The sequence below is a fragment of the Neolamprologus multifasciatus genome, chromosome 17, assembly GCF_963576455.1.
Source record: "Neolamprologus multifasciatus chromosome 17, fNeoMul1.2, whole genome shotgun sequence".
Taxonomy (NCBI): Eukaryota; Metazoa; Chordata; class Actinopteri; order Cichliformes; family Cichlidae; genus Neolamprologus; species Neolamprologus multifasciatus.
In genome coordinates, this window is record NC_140455.1 from 30,191,436 (window position 1) to 30,216,235 (window position 24,800).

The 24,800-nt window shown below is 39.8% G+C and overlaps 1 protein-coding gene across 5 annotated transcripts in view; it reads right to left on the reverse strand.

Annotated features, from left to right (window-relative positions):
- grm8a (glutamate receptor, metabotropic 8a) overlaps nt 1-24,800 on the reverse strand; it is a 296,528-nt gene that overhangs the window by 139,603 nt on the left and 132,125 nt on the right. For all 5 annotated transcript variants that reach the window (XM_085136973.1, XM_085136975.1, XM_085136974.1 and 2 more), the window contains one exon: nt 15,923-16,139. In XM_085136973.1, the coding sequence (XP_084993099.1) occupies nt 15,923-16,139 (217 nt within the window). The remainder of the gene's footprint in view (nt 1-15,922; nt 16,140-24,800) is intronic.

The following is a 24,800-nucleotide window of genomic DNA, read 5'->3' on the forward strand; positions in this document are numbered from 1 at the left end:
CTGCCCCAGGGCAGCTGTGGCTACAACTGTAGCTTGCCTCCACCCGTGTGTGAATGCGAGAGTGAATGAATAGTGGCATTGTAAAGCGCTTTGGGTGCCCTGAAAAGCGCTATATAAATCTGAACCATTATTATCATTATTATCCGTCTTTTACGTCACTGACACAAGACAGATGCTAATTATCAGCGCCGGAGAAGCACCGGAGAAGACATTGTGAACGCTTCCTGGCCATCCAGTGAAACGGTTGGGAAGACAACGTTGGAGAGACGGGAACATTTTATTTGTACTGTATAATCTGCAGATTCTGACAGAAATCTGCAACTATCCTTTGAAGCACCGCTCCTCTCTAAAACAGCAATAAGTATAATTATTAGGCCATATGTGAATAACAAAATAACTTTACAACTTAAAGCAAAATTGGGAAACGTAAAGTCCAAAACAAGTCTTTATATTAAGGGCCATCAGTCAAACAATACTGTTTGGTCTGGGTCTAAACAGAGTGCGTTGTGTGCGACGTCTTCTTTTGCGCATTTGGGCCGCTTTGAGGGTTCAAACTAGAGCGCGTTTGCTGTCACATTTTATTTGTAGTGTGAACAAGCAGACAAAAAAAATCGGATTTGAGCAAAAAATCTGAATTGAGCACTAAGACCTGCAGTGTGAACGTAGCTAGTTGCCTCTCTTTGTGAGTGTCAGAACATCTCACCACAGACTAGCTTTGCTTTCATATTAACGTGGATTCACTACACCCAGCAAGTGTAATAACCCTAACCCGTCACTATACAGTTGGGTCTGAGTGATGCTGGCATCAGAAAAGTTGCATCTAAGCCACACATTTTCCACACAAAAAAATTAAAACATAAAGAAATCAAGAACTGAAGCAAAAAGAAACGTGTGAATTTGTAAGTTAACAGGGTTATCAGTATCAGTGGTCTGTCATTCAGCTACAAGCAGATATTGACTTCAATTATAACTGTGTAGTCTCAGTTTTAGCCTTTTTTTTCAGCTGCAACCCTGATGGTGTAAAACTCTCTTAAGAGCTAGTGACAAACAAATATGAAAAGATTTGAATTCATATTCAAACATATATGCTCAATTTATTTTATGGCGAATACACTGCAAAAGTTCTAAAAAAGCACAATGAAAGTGACAGGTAACACAGTGCATGATCTTTGTTTTCTCCACCTCAAATTTCTATGCCATAAAACTGCTCTGTTCAGACTGTGAGTAGTGTATAACAGCATATTTTGTATTCTGTTCACATTCCCTACCGAAGATAAATAGTAACACCAGCAAGATGTTTGTGACCAACAATACAGATTTCACAGATTCTACAGCATTTTGCATACACCTACAAATCTTGTTGACAAAACTGCTTCATTCAGATTTTGCCTGATTCAGATCCTGTTAGACCCACTTTGTAAAATAATGTAAGCTTTTTTTTCCGCTCTGCATTTTTTCTCCGTATTGGTTGCGTTTGTGTGCAATGCACTTTATGTGAAATTAAAAAGAAACATCAGGTTCCTTTCCTTTGTACTCCATGATTCCCTCACAGTTATCCAACACTCAATGTGACACCATTGAACTCATTTCTTTGCAGCATCTTTAAACATTAATCTTTTTGAAGTCATGGGTTGACTTTGGCCTCCCACCATTTGTTTGCTGAGTAAAAGCAAAGAGGCTACAATTCTCTGCAATTTTGAATCAGCATACAATGATTTTTATGTGATCACGGCAGGGTGGCAACATCAAAGTTAAATTTTGCTTTGATCACTGACTGTAAATCTCATTTTCTACAAATGACGCTTCAAGCTTAAAGTCACTAAGCTATGCTAAGCCCTTTCCAAAAATCATCCAAGTGACATATTTTATAATGGTGAAACTGATTTTTCACCTAATGCAATGAAAGAGGATTGCATTTAAATGACAGAAGGTGAAGTTTACTTAAACACATGGAAAATGCTTTGAGTAGCCTCTGTCTCTGTTTAGTTATATCCTATCAACATATATGGTTTTGTCCATTATTTCAGCATAGACAGCAAAGAGACGCATAAAACACCCAAAAGACATTTTACACTTTTTGGTGTTTATCGCTATAATCCCTATCAGATTTTTAATATGCTTGCAGATGGCTTTTCATTAAAAAATAAATATTTGTGTGAATATTAATAAAACAGAATAGATTTTAGAATAGAATAGCAACTTTATTTTCTTTTAGAACATGGAGCAGTTAGTGGGCATCATAAATAAATTTCTGATTTTGACTGCACTTAAGGTTGGACCTCTTCTTAGCGAGTCTATTGCTAAGCGACCGTGGCTCAGGGGGTTGGGAAGCGCATCTGTAACCGGAAGGTCGCCGGTTCGATCCCTGGGCTTTCTGTCCTGGTCGTTGTGTCCTTGGGCAAGACACTTTACCCTACAGCCTACTGGTGTTGGCCAGAGGGGCCGATGGCGCGATATGGCAGCCTCGCTTCTGTCAGTCTGCCCCAGGGCAGCTGTGGCTACAACTGTAGCTTGCCTCCACCAGTGTGTGAATGTGAGAGTGAATGAATAGTGGTATTGTAAAGCGCTTTGGGTGCCTTGAAAAGCGCTATATAAATCTGAACCATTATTATTATTATTAAAAAACTCAACTTTTTAGGCCTCTAAAAAACAGCCTCTTTTTAGGTGGCTAAAACTGCTAGCTTTCTTTTAGGTTACACCTCAGCTAATTTATGGCGATGAACTAGACTTCCCAAGTGCGTTTGAGGCTTACAGTGCTATTAAATATTAATAAAAGCGTACTTTTCTTTTTCTTCCAAAACAACAGCATTTCTTTTTATTTTATTTTTTATTTCCTTTTTTGATTGAGATCGAGTGAAATTTGAGTATGTTTTAAATATGTTTTAATTTATTTATGTTAGCACTATTTAGGTGGTGCCCATGCAATGAACTTATAAAGTTAATGTGTAAAGCGCTTTGGGGTCCTTAAGGACTAGTAAAGCGCTACACAAATACAGGCCATTTACCATTTATACAATCTATGAGTATACCTTGCTAATCAGCCTAACTAGCATTCTATGCTAGCATACATTTTTTATCTATCCCATCCCTATTTCAGCATCCTAACTAGCGGTACAGAAGTGGCTTGAGCTTAACAAGAAAGCGACCGCTTTTTGGCAGGTAATTTCAAATTCAATGTTTCAAACAGCTCACTATAATGATAATTAATGATAATAATGTTTCTGTGCAGTTTGACAAACAATTAGCACATGCAAGCTAAGCTTTAAATTGGGTAACTGGGCACTGGATCCATAAATAATGTGTTGCTGAAGTTACCTGGATACTTTATATTTTATACATTTTCTAAAAGCAAATTAAATAATATTGATAACTCTGTGTTATTTAAGTAAGTTAGTTTACAGTGCTGTGGTCTAGTGATGCATGACGTTAGACTGGTGAAGGGCAGACTGTGATATCTGTATACCATAGAATGTAGTTGGCAAACTCACTGCCTCGCTGCTTCTAAACTATTCCCCACCTGCCGACTTTAACCTCTGCTGGTAACAATGGTAAAATTGCAAATCCTATAAATAATCTTTGTAACTGGTTAACAGGTTAAAAAAGGACAGAATGATCCAGAATGGCACTCCAAATAGGCATGATAATAATATTTAACCTTTTTTTTAATGTACCATGTCATGGTATTGTTTCAAGCTGACAACCTGGAGATCCTTGTTCAATTATAAAAACTGAAGTAGAATGATTCTGTGTTCTTATTATAAACACTGTGGGTTGTTCCTCTATTGTGGTGAAGTTTACAGTAATACTCTGTGCTAGACTTATTTACAATAGCAAGCATAGTTACTAACTACAAAAAAAAAATAAAGCTTTGACGTCTTTCAGTCTCCATCACCAGCTTCTTTCTGTTCACTTTTTATCAAAATGGGAGGCTGTGGCACAACTATACAGCACAGCAAAATGCAGTAGAAAAAAAATCCAAGTGTTGATTTTTCCTTGTTCGACCAGTTCAGGTGCTGTGAAAAAAAGATACTACAGCATAAGACTTATAATAGCTGGGAAGACTGTGAGTGAGTTCACATATGTTAAATTATTTAACTCCCATGTTTGGTTTTCTAAACTATACTTTTTAAGAAATAGAGATATTTTGGGTTGAAACTCTGCGGTGGATCTCTCAAAGCACCTTTACAGCCAAGCAAGTTTTTTTTTTTTCCTTTGTGTGCCTGAATACGTTGGTTCTTGTCATTTATTTTAACTGTGACCCCAGAGCCTTTTTGCAGACATAGATGAAAAAATGAAGAAGAAAAAAACCATGAGGGAGGGAAAGAGAAAAACCTTAAGTTACTGGAGCAGAACGGAGAAGAGGCTTGAAAGTGCTTTTAACTTGTGCAGAAAGATTTCCAAAACACACACACGCAAAAACAGCAAACTGGCACAAACCACACACACGCAAAAAAAACCCAAACAAAACCTAAAACACACATAATTCTTGCATAAGCATGAACATGCAAGAATTATGTGTGTTAAGCATGAACATACACACACACACACACATAAACAAATATGCATATATAAAAACAGAGTTAAAACATACCTACAGCACAGCCTGACATAAGCTGCAAACACACCTATGTGTAACAACTGCTGCAATAATATAGCTGAAATTACTTTTGGGGCTTAGCAGCAACTGACGGAGGTTTCTCTCTCACTGATCTCTATGAGACCAAATAGGGACAGAGAATAGAGGGTTACAGGCATATACATACACATGCGCACACTAATCCTCCCTCTCCCTCCATCTGTACTTCTGTCTCCCCACCCTGTCTTGCTCTGTCACTGTGGAATATGGGGAGTTCTCATCCCTGTCAAGAAAACCACTAGAGCTGAAAGAGACACTACACATCTAACAAAAGCACCGATCAACATATAGAAAAGGCACTATAGCACATTCCACCGTGGCCCAGTGCTGTACCAGAACATATAGCCAATGCATACTACTGTTGATTACTGTGTATACCCACCAGCAAACTCTGAAACTTAAACTTGCCTTAATGATTGCTATCGAACAAGACAGATTTATGTTTTGTGCTACAGGGCCTTGAAATCTACTGTGTAACATATTGCACGTCAGCCAAACTGCTTCATACTTATTCTTTCAACTCCCAACCAATCACTGAGACAGGGCTCAAAATACTGAAATGGGTTTACAGGTTGAAAAAGCATTGCAGGCAGAGTTTTCCGGGAATCATTTCTGTTGGATGTTTTATTGGGAGGCCAGGGATAATTGCTAAAAATGGCTATTTCAGCTGGATGGGATGAAATTCACAGAGTTACTGAGGTAATAATTACCCTCTCTAGATGTCCTCTGGCAATACTAATGCCATCTGCAGAGGGCTGTTAACTCCTAATAGATATTGTCAATCTCACCCAGGTGAGAGATTGGTAACATAAGGCTAACATTGGCCTGATTATAATAGAATCTGGAGACTTGAAAAGATTTAAATCACCTCTTCTGTCTAAAAGTCTAACGATACCTTTATTTCTTTATATTTTGCTACAAAAATAAGAAATCGGTGCAGTGAATTATTGAAACATGCAAATATACAGAATAAAAAGCAAAAGCACAGTGGGTAAGGAGCTTCTAACGAGCTTGAAGGTTAATATTTGCGATGACCACAATGATTCTTCAGCCTGAACTCTTAGGTAATCTTTCTTGTCATTTCTTTAGCCTTCAGCAATGGTTCTTCAGGCTTCTTGATGGACACTGAAAGCTCTTCTGTGGATGTTGGATACCTTTTGTTCACCATGTTTTACAGATGGCTGTGAACATTATTGCATCTCTCTCCTGACCTCCTCCGTGCATGCCAGGAAAATATAGATTCATCACTCTATCAGACCTGTTGTGACTGGTTTTCAGTCCAGTTCTTGTGTAATTTGGCATAACTCAGTGTTTTCTCTGTTTCACTTAACTTTTTCTTCATTTTCTTAATCTTGAAATTATTCATATGTCACTGCGTTAAGTGGCTTAACAACAACAACAACAATAATAATTTTTAGAAAAAAGAAGAGGTATCCCCCTGAAAATAGTCAGACATAGGTTATGGCCTGAAAATGTGTGAAAAAGCAGCCGGTGTCCAAAGAAAGCCTGGAGGAATACTGACAAAGACTAATTTTAAAAGGTCTGTGAGCAAATAAATAAAGACTTTTGCACACTACTGGACATTTCTGAGTAAAAGCCAAACCATTTTCAATAAGGCAAGAAACAAAAATAATGTATTCCACAATGTGTGTTTACTACATGCACTAATTATGGTTAGTTTCTGTCAGTGTTCTTGCTCTGAACAAATCTTCAAACTGGCTTATATATATGTATAAAAGGTTTAATAAAAGAAGAACTTGAATTCACAAAGACAATCATGCCTCATACCAAGAGGATAAACAAGTCTATAGGCAACTGAGACTTTGGGGCCCTTCAGGCAACTAAGACAGCTTCACCTTGAGATGAGAACCAAGGCTGGTGTAATTAGTTACAAATGGATGGGTTGCTGTTTGTGTTCCCCATGTGTGTGTGGGGGGGGGTCTGTGTCTGAGTGTGGTGATGAATAGTATCAGTCTTAAGTTGTGAGGGGAGTGTAATCAAGGACAAGAAACAGAGAGCTAATTCTACCCGAGAGACATACGTTGTCAACTGAGAGAGTTAGAGAGTGTGTTTAAGTGCCCGCTGCTTATTCTTGAGCATTTATATTTTGTGAGGCTGTGCGACAGCCTGTGTTAGAAAACTCACACTTACTCCAGACAACAATTGAATTCATACAGCAAGCAAAAAATATAGGATTTTCTTTGTTTTTCAGATCATTACCTTTTCTCCAACACAAGTGAGGTCTAAAAATGTAACATAGTGTACATGCTCATAAATAGATGATAGGTGCATTTCAATTAAAGTACAATCTGCTCTTCCTCAATGAAAAAAAACAGAATAGCCAGTAGCAAGTGCTGGATAATGACAAGGACCGCCTTTATTGTGGAGGGCAAGAGTGGACTCGAAGCGAACTAAAGAGGCAAAGCTAAGCAAAAAGGCGGAAGATTAGTGTAGAGCCAGAGAACTAATTAAATGAATCTGGAGATAAACGTTTAATTATTTTCTTTCAGCCCTTTTTCTCCTGCTCATTTCCTTCCTTTCTTCATTACCGCCTTCCAGAGCTGCAGCAGAGCGGCCGGTGTCAGGGGCAGTTGACTGTTCTAAGCCGGTGAACTCAGTCCACACATACGCTTTCTCTCTCTGCCCCCTACACTTACAGGTGCCCATACACACTCGGTAACACACAGACTGAGTCACGCCCACTCTCTTTCCTTCTCCCTTGCAAACACACATCCCCTTTCGCTCTGTCTGCAGTGTGTCTGAATGTAGATGTGGTAGTTTTAATCCCAGCTGGATTCCACGGGGAGGTGAGGAAGGGTACTGGAAGGAGAAAGGGCCGTGACTTGATTTAAAAGATGTCTTCCATCTTTGGTAAAGTACACTGCCACCTCTTGTTTTATAGTGCAGAAATCCATACGTTTCAAACACTGGTTGATTTAGGAGGCTGTGGCCTCAGCACTACATGATGTATCCTCTACAGAGAGGGTCAACAGCACTCTTGGATGGTGCAAAGGGAGATTGCCCTTTAGATGAAAATGTAGGCCAGGAGCTTGGACTGTCTCAGCACTAAAATGAAACATTACCAGGTTGAGATGCTTGCGTGCTTCTGTTTTTGGTCTAGACCTCTGTGTCAGGAAAAAATATGTTTTGGGTTTGTTTTGGGTTTTTTTGCTCTTCAGGGATTCAGTAACAAAAAAAGGCTTTTTCTGATGTGTTGCTTCTGCTCTGTGTGATGTAAGATGCAACTTTGTGATATTGTAACACTGTAACAGGGCCACTTTTGCCTAAAAAAGGTGACCTTTGCATTATTTATTCATTAACCTTTGATCAGTGGGCCACATCGATTCGCTGTGTACAAAACCTGTTTAATGCATCCAGTTCATGAGCACACACTAATGATGAGTAAACACATTTGGCCCCTGCTCACTGAGCTGTGTCTGTTACTAGTTCTGCATGACTGGAAAGCCATGGCTGGGGGTGACAACACGCAGGCTACATACGCAGTTAACGTCACGGTGAATATATTTCAGGATGTAGGCATGGATGAGCAAACAAAAAATAGATTAAATATATACTAGAGATCCCTACGTGGATAGAAACATAGAAATGTTGGCATGAGAAGCCAATTAAACAGCATGGACATGATTTAAACTGTTTAAAATGCGCTGATGGAAATTTAAAAGTTCTGTTTATGATTTATTAAGAATATGGTCATTTACAAACATGGACGCAGGCAGTTCTTTTCTATACTGACCAAGTGTGTTCCAAAATAACAGAAAAGTAAATGCAAAAATGTACCTGGGGGGTGAATAATGTACTTACCAAAAACAGTGCAAGTACAGTATGATTATAAAATAGATGCTCTGGATAGAGAACACACACAATGGAAGATTATCAGTGCGTTGGCCACCCCACATTACTCCAACAGTGTGGGATCATCTTGACAAAAAAATGTAACCCGAAGAAGAGCTTTGAATGTCCTTCAAGAAGCTTATAGAACTATCCCAGAAGACTGCTTAAAGAAAGCTTCCTAAAAAATCCTAATAATACTCCTTTAAGCCCAAAGAGGCTTTTGCCCTGGAACAAAACAACAGTAAATCTGGTCCTTTTTGTGTAGCACATTTGCATGGTAACACTGACAAATTAGTATCAAGTACAAAGCTGCTAGTGTGGTGTATCTAAAAACTATGTTCATGACCACAATCAGCTCAGTTTCAACACCAAACATTATTTCCAGCCAAAAAAAAAAAAACTAGTATCTTGGTTCCCTTATAAGAAATGGTGAGAAATACTAAGCAATAAGATACTTTGAAGAAAGTCATGTAGAGAGGCAGGAAAAGGCCCCTCGTCCTCTGTGCAAAGTCCTTTGCATACTAGATCTGGTTCCCATTTTGGGAGGCAGATGGTTGAAGTCTCCCACAGTTCATCAAAAAAGTTTTAATTCCACTTTAAGGCAGAGTGCAGTCACTCTGTGGCTTAACACTTTAAAGTTTTCTCCATACTACTGGCAAACTGCGGGAGGTCTGGATCTAACCCACTGAAATAAAATGCTTCTTCGTGTGAATAAAAGAAGCTTGTTAAATAATTTGTGCTGAACATTTCTTAAAGTGAGCTCTACACCTGAAAGGATTCCACAAAAATAAGCTTGGGTTCATTTTTATTTCCTTTTTAAAAATTAAGTTATATTCCTGTGAGACAGAGAAGGCACTGCCAAATGCAAGATCCCTCTTCTTAAGTACAATTTGCGCAGCTGGTGGGAGGTGCCTCGAAAGAAAGTTGTGAGACACTGAGGTATTTGCTGCAATCTCTTAAGGATTCTGTATTGAATTTCTATTAGCCTGTTGACTCCACCGCATCAGAGCATCCCTACTTTAAAACCAAATCCTTCCCCGTGTCTGTTATCCTGAATGTACAACATTCAGGATAACATGTAAAGAAAAGCAGCGTGAAACTATTTGTGAATCATTTGAAGTGTACTTATTTTTTTAGATAATATGAAAACAACATATCAAATAGTGATACTGAAAATTTGAGCTGTTATTAAAAAATATGCAAATTTATTCTGGGCACTATAAAGCACATTTACCCGCTTAATGAATTCAGGCCCTGATCTAAGTCTCCCTAAGACCTCAAAGAGAAAATGAAATTCCACCCTGTCAAAGGCTTGAGCTGCTTCTAACAAACAGTATGCACGATGTAGTCAAGAAAGGAATCTCTAACACTTTTAGAAGCCTCCAAACATCTGTGTGAGAACTCCTACTCCAAATGAACCTTGTCAGGTCAGGTTTGATCAGGGAAGACTTATGAGTTAGATTCTTCTACAAGCGAGCTGCGCCACTCGGGGACTGTGTTGGTAATTTCGCCAGCAGGTATTTGGACATGTGGGCACAAAGACTGCAGGCTGTAGGTTTAAATAATTTGCAGTTATTTGGACAGATATAATAAACCACTATACAGATGAATGATGCTGTAAGGGGAGCCAGCCTTATCTGGCTCCCCTTACAGCATCATTGCGATCTCCCTCCTCAAAGGGTTCTAATAGCTTAAGCTAAAGTTCATAATATTACAGCTTTGTTAATGGTTGAATCCAGAGTCATCTCATCAGACCAGACCAGTGTTTATAAATGCAGTGTGACATCACATATACGGTTGGTCAAAAGAAATACTTTACTGTGATGAAAAGTAGAGCGATTAATCTGCTACCACATAGCTGAAACTGTCATGAACCTCAATGGTTTGCATTCATCTGTGCAACATGTCTCATGGTTAGTTACTAATGGCAAGGGGCGATCTGACAAGATCCATGCTTTTGGAGACGAAAAAGAACTGTGATCAGTTTGACGTTGGCCACTGGCAATTTTTTAAGGTGTGGGCTCAAGAGTTTTTCGTGTTTTCATGTTAAGAGCTAGCAAAGTAAGGCAAACATAGGAAGGTTGATTTCTTTAACACCTGCAACCTGTTCTTTGCATTCTTTCCCTTCTAACCTAAAAACAAAGTTGTTTCCAGTTGGTTTTTCCTCCTAAAGCAGTCCTTTTGAAACAACGATTTTGCTGACTGCTCTGTGGACTTGGCTGAAAAATTAGATGTGCAGAATTTTCTACTTACTCCTCCTGGGAGAGGCATAGCACTGCAGCTGTGCGGCAGCAAACATAAGTAGGACATATTCACTTTCAAACACCGTACTGGAGAAGTAAATATTTAACTTCCAGAGTCTTAAATAAAAAGTCTGAGTGGACAGTTTTAAACATTTTCTGTCGCTGCCACTATCACCTATTCACCTCCCACACACACCCAGTAACCCCTGACATATGCTAATGTGACGAGAGCAGTTTTTGGCAATTAATATCCTTTCACAATGCACGCAGTACACGTGCACACTTTCTATAACTCTCTCAAACACACCCACCATTTAACACTCATCGGTGAATGATTACACACCAATTCATATGGATGTTTGGTATCAGTATGCAGAGTGCCTTGTAAACTTCCCTCATTACACCGCAGTTACAAAATAACATCCTAGAAATTCCCAGCAGCTCACTTTCTCTTATTTTATCTCTCTGAGTGTATCTGATGAGGTCCACTTGTTATTGAAAATGCAATAAAATGAAAATATATGACTGTGTCTCACATATGCATGCATATGTGTACAACGAATGCTTAATATCATTACTAGGATCCTTATTTTTATTCTAATGCTGCTCTTCCTTTCCTTATTCTTTTCCTATTCTACCTATTTCCCAGGGTCCAGTTTCATTCATTACTTCCAACACACTATGAACTCTCCCCATCCCGTCACTTTTTCCTGTCCCCTCCTCTTGTTCACCAGTGTTTTGTCCACTCTGCCATCCCTGTATCTTCCTTAGCTTGCTTGGCGTCTTCAGAGAGGCAGAGTAAAGAATTGAGTGACTGCTGTCACAGCATGCAGCCCTCCCATACACCCACCCACACATCTACCTACACACATATAAAGCAAGCTAATGCCCCCACCCCCCGCCCCAGAACACAAAAACACACTTTGTTAAGTATTGCTTCAGACTTTACAGTGACGCGCACACACACACACACACACACACACACACACACACACACACTGATCTGACACCACACAAAACATTTATGTGCTGACTGCCACTGCACAAAGCCCTGGGCGAGCTGGCTCCAAACACGCACCGGGACTAAGATGGACAGCTAGACAACAGCACAGACATACAAAAAAAAAAAAAACCTGTCATTTCTGCATCAGCACACAAACAATGGAGAAACAACAACAACAACAACAACAACAACAACAAAGGGAAGAAAATCAACAGGATGATAAAAAATTAAAACTGGAAAGATTTCGACCGATGAGAACCCCCTTAAATGGATTCTTTACTCGTCTTGGCTCTGTCAGTCGGTAAATATTTGTCAACATCCAACATGATGTGTTTTCAAAAAACATTTGAGACATAACAAGGGAAACCAGCAGCATTTTGATCTGTCAACATCACTTGAAAGATTTCATAAACTGATTTTGATTCTGCATTCACCCATCTTGATGCTCCCAGGACCACAGGGACCGTGCTTTTAGAGTTTACATCAAAACAGACAAGTGATCTATCTCTCTGCATTTCTCTCATTTTCTGTATCTCTGTCACTCTCACTTACTCTGTAGTGATTTGTTCTCATTTTTCCTGTCACTCCACCATCCAGTGAAGTAGTTAAAATACATCATCTACTGTCCCTTCACAGCAAACCCAGCCCTGAAATCTTTCCGTGATAATACAGCAGGCAAAGAGTGATTTAAAAAAAGAACAGAAATGCAGGCCGAGACTAAAAGAGACCTGCAAACACATCGATCACAAGCAGCCCGTAAAAATCAAGAGCCAACAACTGTCCAAATTACATCCCACTGCTAAATACAAGCCCAGCTAACAACAGTACAGTATATCACCGTGAGAAGCCCATTACTCTCCAAGACTCTGGCTAAGAGAGAATGGCAAAAGCTTGCTGCAGGGAGACAAGAAACAAAATATAGCTGTGAGCAGGATATCTGGATATCAGGATATCAAGGCCTGCAGACTTTCGACTCTAGAAATGGAATTAAAAGTACTGAGGCCGTGGTGACAAATTCCCTCATCACGGGTGTCACTGCTCTGAAAACAGCTGTTCTGCTCTAAGTGATGCATGAGAACAGCAGCTCAACAAATAGAGGGAGGTTTCTCCAGGAAATCCGATTGCTGTCCGAACTGTGCAGAGCAGCATGACTAAACTCCAAGCACCCCAAATCTGCAGCCAGAGGCAGGTGGTGTGTACTTTTTTTTCATTTAATTTGCACAGTGATGGCAGAAATAAACAGTTAAAACAGGCTAATGAAGGCATTTATATGACAGAAATGTTCCAAGGTATTTTAAATCCTACTCTAAACTGTTTCATAAACTATAATGTGACGGTCTAGTGCATTTAAAGAATACGACATGCTACTTTTATTTAATAGTGTTGTAAAGGTGGCAGAGACTAACACAGGACCGATAAATCCTTTCTTTAAATCATGTGTTCTGTCAATTAAGTCAAGTAAGCACAAACTACTCCAATAAAATGTGACAATGGCACCTTGCAGTGTAACATAATAAAAGTTATTTCATTTCTAAAATTTCTATTATTTATGTATGTGAACTGTATGATTTGACAGGAAACCAACCAATTTTAACGAATATAATTTGCATCATAATTTGCCGGCAAACACGCATACAGCCCCTCCAATCACTAACAGCTGTAGTAGTTAATGTTCTTAACACTGAACAGCGCTTTAGGAGGAATTTGAGAGCTCAGTTAAGCTCCTATTTCAACCCAGTGAAGTATTAAAAAGTTATCGTAAAAGCTAACCTGGCCAGCATATATGTTGACATTAGCTGTTTAACTGTTAGCAGTTACCCAGTAGCCACATTAGCCATCTGTTATCATTAAGGTAGCAGCTACTGAATTTTAGTTAGATAAAAGATAAATCATTGTTGCAGGCTGAACGTGACGTGGATGGAATATGGAGCTGTGACAGAGCGGATTACGGAAACAGAGAACGGGGCAGTTTGCTGGCTGTGCAGTGCAGCGGGGGAACCGTAGCCCAACAGAGCAGAGTCTAATGTAGAGAAGTAATCCGAGCAAATGAAGAGGCAGCACAGCCAAATCAGACGGCTTTTGTGGCTGAAGAGCCGAAGAAAGGATGAAAGAGCTGCAGACTGAGGTGGACCAGTGTGAATGGTGGACAATATATGATAAGCTTTAACTACTTACCCAATAATTTATTGAAATGGGTTTCTTATTTTGTTGCAGCTAGCTCTGAGGTCAGTTTTGAAAAGCAGGCAATGAGCATAAGTGATACCACACTTTACCACTCCATCTTCCATTACGCTCTTCTTCCACAATAATTAAATTATTGATATATGTTGGGCATTTTTTTTGTAATATTTTGCTAATTCTAACTTATAACTGGAAAAATTTGTGGAACATTAACAAATGTTAATAACTTCTTTTTCGTTACTTCTGTTGTTGCACAATGGGCTCAAAAGCTTTTATCTAGTATTGAGTATTTTCTTGGGTATTGGTATCGACTTTGAAATTTCAGTATCTTGAAAGCTCTAGTAACCCCATGCATAGTCAGCAACAAAGTTTAGTACCTGAGGTTTACCAGCAGAACATTTCCTACTCTGGGTTTAATAGCTTGTTACCAAATGCATCATGCTGCTATCTCTCTCCCTGCTAAATCATGCTCATGCACCTGGCAATAAGGGGGAATTCCTACTTAGCTCCATGTTTCAGTTTAGACACTCATGCTTGCACTGAAGGCTCTAGAGAGGTAGGGGTGACCATGCCCCAACTGTTATACTACCTGTCGACCATTCTGAAGCATGAAGGTGTTCAGATATGTCTTACAGCAGCTCTTCTGTGGTATTGTACTAAAGTACATATCAGCCTTTTGATCGTCATGGACATCAGTTAGCCTCAGGCACCCATAACTCTGTCACTGTTCCACCATTTGTCCTTCCTTTGATGACACATGGCTGCGTGAGTCCTGCTGCCTTCAGATGGATCAAGAGATTTAATGAACTGAGATGCTTTCACTACAGCACAAAGCTGCAGAGGACAACAGGTCCTGCTCAAATTACTGATCCCAGTTTGCACATGACAGTTTAAGCAGCAATGACAAAACTGATCATTTACAGTCTGTTACTGCTGAACATTTGCTCCAAGTTTTTACAGCAGTTTAGTGACTTAGCTTTGCTTTTGTTGATCAAAGCACCAAAGTGGCAGCACATTAATGCTGCACCAGCAACAGATGTGCTCTAAAATGACCGCGTGCGGGCCAAAACCTAAGACACATTTCCCACCAACAATTTACTCTGCACCACCTTATTAAAATCAACCTCATTCTTGAGTTCCACCTGCTTAATGTGACCCCTGTGCATTTGCTTGTCTTTGTGTCACCATAAAAATCCACTCTTTAACGCTGTATCCTTCTTTTGTCACTCGCCTGCCTACTAGAGTAACTAGAGTTGACGTATTAGATGTTGTTCTGCTAATTCTCAGGGACAATAACCATGACAGCACACCTTTTTCACACCGGCTGAATGCGTCTGCGAGAGCTGGCGTCACTGCCAAAAATGAAATACATGCATAAAGAACTAAAAGACAGATACACAGATGGCTGCACTTGTCCATCACATGTTTGCGACAATAACTTTCTCAGTTTGCTCGCCACAGTCTTCAATCTACAGCCTACAATTTACGCAAAGAGTGAACTTCCCCCGGAGTTTCTCTAGAACTTTAAACAACAGGTTTCCACTCTGTTCTTTCTACAATTCATCCAAAATTGCAGGCCAAAGCCACTATTCATGTACTATACACCAAAGTGCACTATGAACAGCATATCATAGTTATTACATCCTGATAGTGGAGCAGAAGTGGCGAGCTTGCCTTCTAACAGTTTTTTTTAAATCGTGTATAGACCTCCGCTCTGCTCTCACTTAAATCCATTTAAATTATGATTTGCTCTGGAGCGACAGTCACAGCAAATACTGTATGAAGGTGTCACACAACACAGAAGGGAAGAAGATATAAATGCTGCTTCAAACATTTTCCCAGAAAAGCTGGAGGATAAAAACTCGTCACCATAAAATGTAGACAAAATCAGAACAATCTATGATATAGAAAAACAATATAAGTCTTCTAATCTCAATCCCTGCTGAGCTGAGGTTTCGTTTTAAGGGGGGAAAAATGCAGATGAACAGAGGAAAGGTTCGCTCTTACCAGTTTCTCTGGAAATCTGGATAAAGGCCTCGACGCCGCTCTCGCCATAGTTGCCTTCTGAGGCCAGCGTGGAAACGTAGTTCCACTCCATCGCTGTGACGATGTCCATCATGGCCTGGGCCTGGTACGAGTCCGGTGGCACAACACGGGAGAAGAAGTCATAGCGAGTGTTGTCACTCAGCTCGGGAGCCGTGGAGGCGTAGCTGATCTGCGGGATCTGGATGGAAAAATGGGAAGAAGGAAGGAATATGTTGAGGAAATGTGAAAAAAGCACAGTTAATAGCGTGGTGTTTCTGAACGTGAGCCAAATAGTGTAATTGTTTTACTGCCTACATATTAAAATGAGTAAAGTGGGAAGACTCTTATATGATTATTTTTTTCAATTTAATGTTTATCACCACAATTAATGTGTTCTCCTACAATGAAAAAAAAAAACAACTCGAAAAAGTAAAACGGTTCAGTGATATTTGAACTAGGAATTACAAAACGCCCACTCCCTGCAGGATCAGTGTGGTAAACAACTGTCAGGAAATTGAGACAAAGTCATCAACATGAAAGTTACAGTGTAACTAAAATGAGAAATTGCTGGTTCATAGATATGAAAGAAAAAAAAAAAACACATGCTGATGATGAACAGGTATTAAAGTATAATTGCTTCATAATTGGAAATAAGAATACAGGCTGACAGTGTGGTAACAAAAAGGTAAGTAGATGGTGTCATTTTTCAACACTTGTGTTATGGCTGACAGATTCAGGATAGAAAGAAGATTTAAAAGAGACAGAGAAGAGACATGTGGGACCAAAGGGGGGGACAGAAAAGAAAAGCACAACAGTCAGATTGCAGAACGGAGAGACAAAGAGGTTGACGAAATAACAGAAGACACACACACACACACACGTGTATTGCTTGTGATAGGTGGCATAACAGGCCGAAGGTGTTCAATGGCTGACAGGCAAATTGATTTTTCCCCCTGACAGTGGGAGAAGCCCCTCCATTTATAACATTCGCAAGCACAAACACACACACACAGAGTTTTTGGGCAGACATCTCATTGGCATACATTCGAAGCAACTCTTAACTGCCAATCTCAGCCCAAGCATAAGGTGTGTCAGCTGTCTGTCTCCCATGCTAACGCACACAAAAACACCAACGTCGACAACTGCTGAACACAGCAAATCCAGGCGGGAGATTTAGGACAGACAGTGTGCGCAAGTGTGTGTGTGTTTATGTGACTTGAATGTTTCTAAAGGCCATCACTCACTGTCTTTATTCCCTTTGAGCATCATCTGAAGTCTCTGTCACTGTGCATCTATACTTGTCTTTGCCATTTTAAAAAGGTCAGCGATCCATTTTGAGAGATACTGTAAGTTATTTCTCTTCAGTGGTTTAAAAGCAAATCTGTAAACAAAGGTAAGTAACGCTGAGTTTCAAGATTATCGCATGCGGCATAAAAATGCATTGTATTGTAAATGAAGTATGCTAATTGTAATTCCTAACCTGTACAGCACATTAACTGTGTATGAGGAGAATATTGAGAAGAGAGAATATTTTGTTTTCACTTCTATGACAACGCTTATTGCTCAGTGCTAAATGGAAAATTTCTTGTTTTATTGCTGGCTGGATATCTAATTTTGAAACAAAACAGCTTAGTTCCTCAATTTTCAGTTGTTTAATAACTTTCCATTTTTCCAACCCAATGGGAGTTCACGCTTCCAGCATTTGAGTGCCGTTTTTGGTCTCCTCTGTCAGGGGAATAGAATTGGGAACTCTGGTGAACTTCAGGATATGTATAATTCATAGAGGTAATGATAAACAAATAAAAAAGGAAAAAAACAAAACCAATTCCAGCTACATGCATGTGCTGCTGCGTACACGTCTATGTTGTGTGTGACTCCACCGTTTTACTTGGTCTTTTACTCTATGTACTTTTAAATAACTGAATATCCATTTCAAAGAGCACTGAATTCTTGGCTGCAGGAGTATGAGGTATCCGTCTGTTTACCATGGGAAAGAAACTTTGTGACCTCTGCAAACCTAATACTTTGATCTTTTGTTATTTCACTCTAAAGCTGGGAAACACAGACATACTCAGACAAACACACTCAGTAATGACTTGTCATCCTTCCCAAGTCATTACTGAGTAAGAGGACGAAAAGCAGAGAAAAGAGCAAATGCAGTGAGGGAGTGAGAGTTACATAAAGTACAGATTCAACATCCAATATTGTCTACTGCAGGCATAGAGCCAGTACTGTCTACCCCCAAATATACCTGTGTTTTCACAAAATATTTCTGCAGACATTTATATAGTCACTAGGGATAGGTAGCAAAACCAGGTAATAAAACGTGCACCAGGGCTAAATTATTAAAGACTGTGGTATCGATAAACTCCAGCTTTATTAGTTCTACTCGGAGAAAACAAGATGAATTTTCTCTTTTCTTCTTTCTTCCCTGTGTTTGAGGGGCAGAGGTGGCTGTTTGCTCGCTGCTGCGCCACGCCGTACTTGAGCACACGCCCAGCGAAATATCCGAGTGACTTGTTTAAAAAGTGCGACTGTACTTCACAAGCAAAGCTACTGACAATGCAGAAGCACAAGCCATCTTTCCATACATTTTCTTTGGTTTATCCAGTTCTTTGTGATGATAGGGCTGGTGCCTCAGAATTACTGTTGTACTGTTTAAAAAAAATACTGTAAAACTTGGAGCTTTACTAGATATATGCTATAATAAATGGTAAATGGTAAAATGGCCTGTACAGCGCTTTACTAGTCCCTAAGAACCCCAAAGCGCTTTACATATCCAGTCATCCACCCATTCACACACACATTCACACACTGGTGATGGCAAGCTACATTGTAGCCACAGCCACCCTGGGGCGCACTGACAGAGGCGAGGCTGCCGGACACTGGCGCCACCGGGCCCTCTGACCACCACCAGTAGGCAACGGGTGAAGTGTCTTGCCCAAGGACACAACGACCGAGACTGTCTAAGCCGGGGCTCGAACCAGCAACCTTCCGATTACAAGGCGAACTCCCAACTCTTGAGCCCACGATCGCCCCTCATTTATTTTATCATTTATATCATCAATCATTTATTTTAATTAAATAAATGATTTAATTACATATTTTTACAGCATTATCCTGTTAAAATACAGTATCGTCTGGTATAAATAAAAATAACTGTAAATAAATGTCAGTATAGTGTAACCCAATTCCTAAAATCATCTTAAACAAAAAAAAAGAAAAACATTTTATGTTCATTGTTTCTGTTCTTACTGTTCTTGTTTAGTGAAGGTGAAACGAGATCAAAATATTTATTTAAACAAAAAAGGGACACAGATTTATATATTTGTTCTGGTTAAACAAGGGTTAAGTTTCTCCGAGGGTTGATGAGCTCTGATGAGAGCCTATTGTTTTACTCCACTCCTCTCGTGTCAGCCAATCAGTGAAGCTCTAGGCAGCTCTTGTCCCTCCTTAGTACCAGCTCCCAAGTCTCTTGCTTCTATAGCCGAACAGAGCAGGCAGGCTAAAAATTGTTATCGAGGACAGAGCGAGACCGGAAGGTTTACTGAGCTGTGGCTTCACGTAAACGCTGAGCATCCACTCGACAGGTTTTTATATGGGACGAATCCAAAGACCAGGTCAGCAATTCCAGAACCCAGAGTGTTACATTGTTCACTGGATGGCGAGCCAACCTAAGATAATAGGAGACTATATACATATACACGCATACTCATTTGCACATTGATGGACTGCAATCCTTTACTGTACAAGTAGTGCGGTAGGACAGACAATCACACACACACACACACTCCTTATTGGACGGATTCTATTACAATACACCTGTTTGTCATGGACCCCACCGGTACCATTTGGACTTTAAAAAAGGACTAATTCTTTACTTGTGCACAATTTTATTTTTATTCTATTTTTTTGCTACTTTGGGGGAAATTTTTATACTTGAAGTTCTGTTAAAACCTGTTGTAATTCAGGGTTGGTTACAAAATTATTTTAAAAGGCTTAACATCACTAAAGTACTTTTAAGCCACACAACTGTGTTTGTCTGGTTTCTCTGCCATTCATGTAGCAGAGCTCTAAGGGTCGTTCTTAATCTTCTGATACTAGCCCAAAATTACTCATTACCTTGGTAATTATCCATTGATACTGTATTTCAACCCACGTAAGTGCTACAATAGTCACTGGATATCCCAGTCTGCATGTTAAAGCATCCATTGGACCAAATATTTAACCCAGAGTTGCCTCCATCAGGATGCACTGCAAATATCAAAAACGTAGGTATAGAAAAAAGTGCCTGTGTGTATGTGTGTGTGGCTGGATGAATGAGGCTTGTAGTAAAAAGCACTTTGAGTGATTAGTTGGAGTAGAAAAGCACTATACAAGTACTGGTCCATTTACCAAGTTACTACCACTACTGACACATTCATAGATCCTTGAAAAACAGATATGTACCTTTCATAAAGGTACAGAAACCTCCTTAATTTTCCAAATGTCAAGCGACGTTCGAGTGTTGTAAATCATTTACGTACTGTGAGTTCCCATTGACTCGCAATGACTTGAGCCCTTTTCAAAACAAGCTGAGTTGGAGGTGTAGTTAGAGGCGGCAAATTAACAGCTTGGTTCCCCCACATCGCTGGGGAAGAAGATTATGCCTGCAATCCCCTTAATTCCATTTGCTCTAATGAATATGTGTGTGAGTGTATGAGGGAGAGAGAGGGAAATACAAGTGTGAGTAATAAATGGAAGAGTACGTATAGGCTTATCTGCCGTTTCAATTAACACTTTCTGACTCTCATGCACTTATCAGAGTAATGTCCTGTATTGTTTCAGAGTTTTGGAAGACAATTATTATCATCTATGCAATATCCACTGACTGCACAAAGATATCAACAATAATTACTGAATGTATAAACAACTGGATCGGAATCTAGTAGTGTAAAGTGGACAGATAAAGCAACTGAAAACTTTTGTTGCAAATAGACTTATATGCAAGCTACAAAAAAAAACCCTGTTTGTTACCAAGATAATGCTAAAATGTAATAATTTGATGGTATTTCTTTTTCTATGAGACAGAAAGTATCCAAACCACTGTAGATGAAGTATATTCTTGGAGATACTTGTCTTTATAGACATGCTGAATGATGACCCAATCACAAACTAAGAAATAGCCGTATTCAAGAGAAAATACTTTGGTGAACATACAGCGTTAATGATATTTTCTTTAGTTCTAGATGCTGCTCATAACCTTGTTTGGCTATTCATTACAATTCAGTCAGTCAATATATGACATTTTGCATGCATGCTTGCTTGAATTTTAAACTTTTTTCCCCCCCATTTTATCCAAAGAACTACCGTACTTCCACAAACTAACAAATTGCTGGTATTTTTGGATCCCCGGAATACAGTCTATATATAATAGCAAATAAATCATTTTCACACACTGTAGTATAATGAAGGCATCTTAAATCTTTAATCCTCTCTTCCCAAGGATCTCTGGATTACCAGAATTCCACTATGCATGCTGCTGCTCGCCTCCTTACAGTCACTATTCTTAAATAAGCCAAAAGGTCTCTGAACCAGCACTTATTCCCTGTACCTCCCCACAAAACCTCATTAGAAGCCTAAACTCTTCCTAAGAACAAACAGAAACTAATCTATATCAAGTGGTGGGGCTGCCACTGAATAGCGATTGGGCCCAGCCAGCAAAGATATTAAATCTTGGTTCCTTTGCTTAAGTATAGAATTAATCACAATGAAAACATGGAATAGACTAGTCTCAACCATAAAAATAACAGATTAATTCTTAATTGCTCTATTCCCCTCTAAGCAAAGAGTATTGAAAGAGCAAAAGCTTATGTTTCCCCTTCATGAAAACAATCAATCAACACCAGCAAGCTGTTAATGTCCCTGTTTTCTTGAGCTCTGGAAACGAAATCCTTTGACTAAAACATTGCTTTAAGAAAACCTTTAAAAGCCCTTCTGCTTTTTTTGTTTCCAAATAGTATCTCCTGAATAAACTCTGGGGGCAGTGAAAGCAATAGAAACCAATATAAGCCAATATCCTAGATGTCCTGCCACTATAGACAGTTAGGTCTGCCCCGTCTGTTCCTTAATGGGTTTGGTGAAAGAGAGGAACAGTTCCATCCTTCACTATAGATCCAACTAAATCCCACTAGGGAGCTGAACAGATAACTAACAGCCGGATTTGGACCTAATGATTCAAGCCACTGGCTTTTTGTGAGTGAGTGTGTGTGTGTTGTTCCAGCTGGGAACCAAAGTTGAGAAAATTCATTTCACAGAATTGCACCCGTCCTGCCAGAGGAACCAAAAAGACAAAAAAAATCAGCATGGCAAAATATGCTTACCTAAGGAGACTTCTGGTTTGTGAGGAATGTTAGAGTCAGCAACTTGTGCTGTGCTTTCAGGCTACAGTAACCTACGAAGGGCTGAAAATAAGCACAAAACAATCTAAATCTATGACAGATATTAGATTTTTTTATTCTAAATGTTGTTTTAAAAAAATATTGTCATCTGGAGACCTTACAGAAGCATGACTGCAACCTCTACTGGCCTATAGTGTGTGCTTGTGTGTACTATGGTGGTAATGGAGCCGTCGGGTAGGGAAGCAGAGTCTGAGCACTAGGCTGATAGATGGCATTGGTTTGAAGCTAATTAACCCCAAAGCATTACACGCACATATCGCTTTTCTGTCTCCTACACACACACACACACACACACACACAGACAAACACTGTCAGTAAGAGGATTGGATACGTTGTTAAACAGACACACTTGCAGGGGCATTGTGAGGAAGGTCGGTCACGTCATCTGTGATAATTTTATCTGCTTAATCATGTTAACCAATTTATAGTCAACTTTTGTGTGGAGAGAAATTTTAGTCATTTTGTATACATAATTTCAAAGGCTACAGAGCTTAGACAAGGCTTAGACACTCAGAATGAGCTGGAGGAATTGAAGAGAGCATGGTGACCATGAGAATATAGGCACAAATACAGTAAATTGATTTGGTCGTCTGGATCCCTGCTTTTGAGTAAGTCTGGATAGTTATTTACTTGTTCAAAAAACACTTTTGACTTAGCCCTCTAACAGCAAGCTATGGTCTCTGTTTAATGAGGAGAGAATCGCCACAGTGGGATCTCACCAAGCTAATTTACCAGCATGAAGACTGCTGGGGCTAAGGCCTGGGCGTCTCTCGCTCTGTCTAACCCCGTTCTCCCTGTCTGGGGCCATCTGTCTCATTTTTTTCCTGTTTACTGTTTGTACCTTTGCATTTGTGCCTGTCTTTTAGGCTTTCATGTTACAAATGTATCCTCATTTAACTGTTTTAAAAGGGGATTATATTTTAACAATGCAACTACCACAGTAGACTATGATAGTTAAACTACTTTTTCCATGGCTGTAGGTGTAAGATGACTCATACCAAAACAAAAAGGTTCAGAAAATTGCATGTTCCTCCAAAGGTTTCTTTTTGATTTCCTCAGTCCAAATACAAGCATGTTGTGATAAGTGGGGATTTTAAATTCATGTGAGCATGAGTGGTTGCCTGGCTCTCTGTGATGGACTGGAATCCTGTTCATGGCTTCCAGCCTTTTGTCCAATGTTAGGATAGACTAATTCATCCTAATTGTAGAGGGCTGGCCATTTCACATCCAAGTCAATAGTGTTGTCATGACACAGATTTTCAGGAATTCAGGAATTACATTAACCCATCAATATCATTGAATTCAGGTGTTGCAATCACTTCCATGGCCACAGATGTATAAAATTAAGTGCCTGGGCATGCAGACTGCTCCTACAAACATTTGTGGAAAAATGGGTCGGGAGCTCAGTGAATTCCAGTGTGGTATTGTGATATGATACCTGTTCAGCAAGTCCAGTTGAGAACTTTTCATGCTACCAAATATTCCACAATCCAGCGTTACAATAACAAGGTGGATGCGAGTGCAAATGACAGGAACACTGTCAGAAAGTGGTAGGTTATGGAAAATCAGAGAGTGGGGTCAGCAGATGCTGAGGTGCAAAGTGTGCACAGGTCGTCAACTTTCTTCAGAGTCAACAGCTACAGATGTCCAGACTTCTGGTCTTTAGATTACAGCATATAGAGAGCTTCATAGAATAGGTTTCAGTGGCTGACCTGGATGCAAGCCTTACATCACCAAGTTCGATGCAAAGCATCAGATGTAGTGCTTTAAGGCACACTGCCACTGGACTCTACAACACTGTTGTATTCTCTGGTGACAAATTATACTTGTCAGTCTGAAAATCTGATGGACAAGTCTGGGTTTGGCATTTGCCAGGTGAAGGGGTGCTTCAAAAAAAACTTGACTGGCCTGCACAGAGTCCTGAACTCAATCCAAAAGAACACCTTTGGGAATGTATTAGAGCGGAGACTGTAAGCCAGGCCTTCTCATCCAACATCAGTGTCTGACCTCTGAAATGCATTTCTGGAAGAAGAATGGTCAAAAATTCCCATAAACACACTCCTAAACCTTGTGGAAGAATAGGTGATGGTATTATGGCTACAACAGGTGTAAAATCATATTAAACCCAATGGATTTAGAATGGGATGTCACTCAAATTCACATGGATGTGAAAGCAAGCAAATACGGGCGACCGTGGCTCAGGGGGTTGGGAAGTGTATCTTTAACCGGAAGGTCGCCGGTTCGATCCCCGGGCTCCCTGTCCTGGTCGTTGTGTCCTTGGGCAAGACACTTTACTCTACCGCCTACTGATGTTGGCCAGAGGGGCCGATGGCACGATATGGCAGCCTCGCTTCTGTCAGTCTGCCCCAGGCAGCTGTGTGTGAATGTGAGAGTGAATGAATAGTGGCATTGTAAAGCGC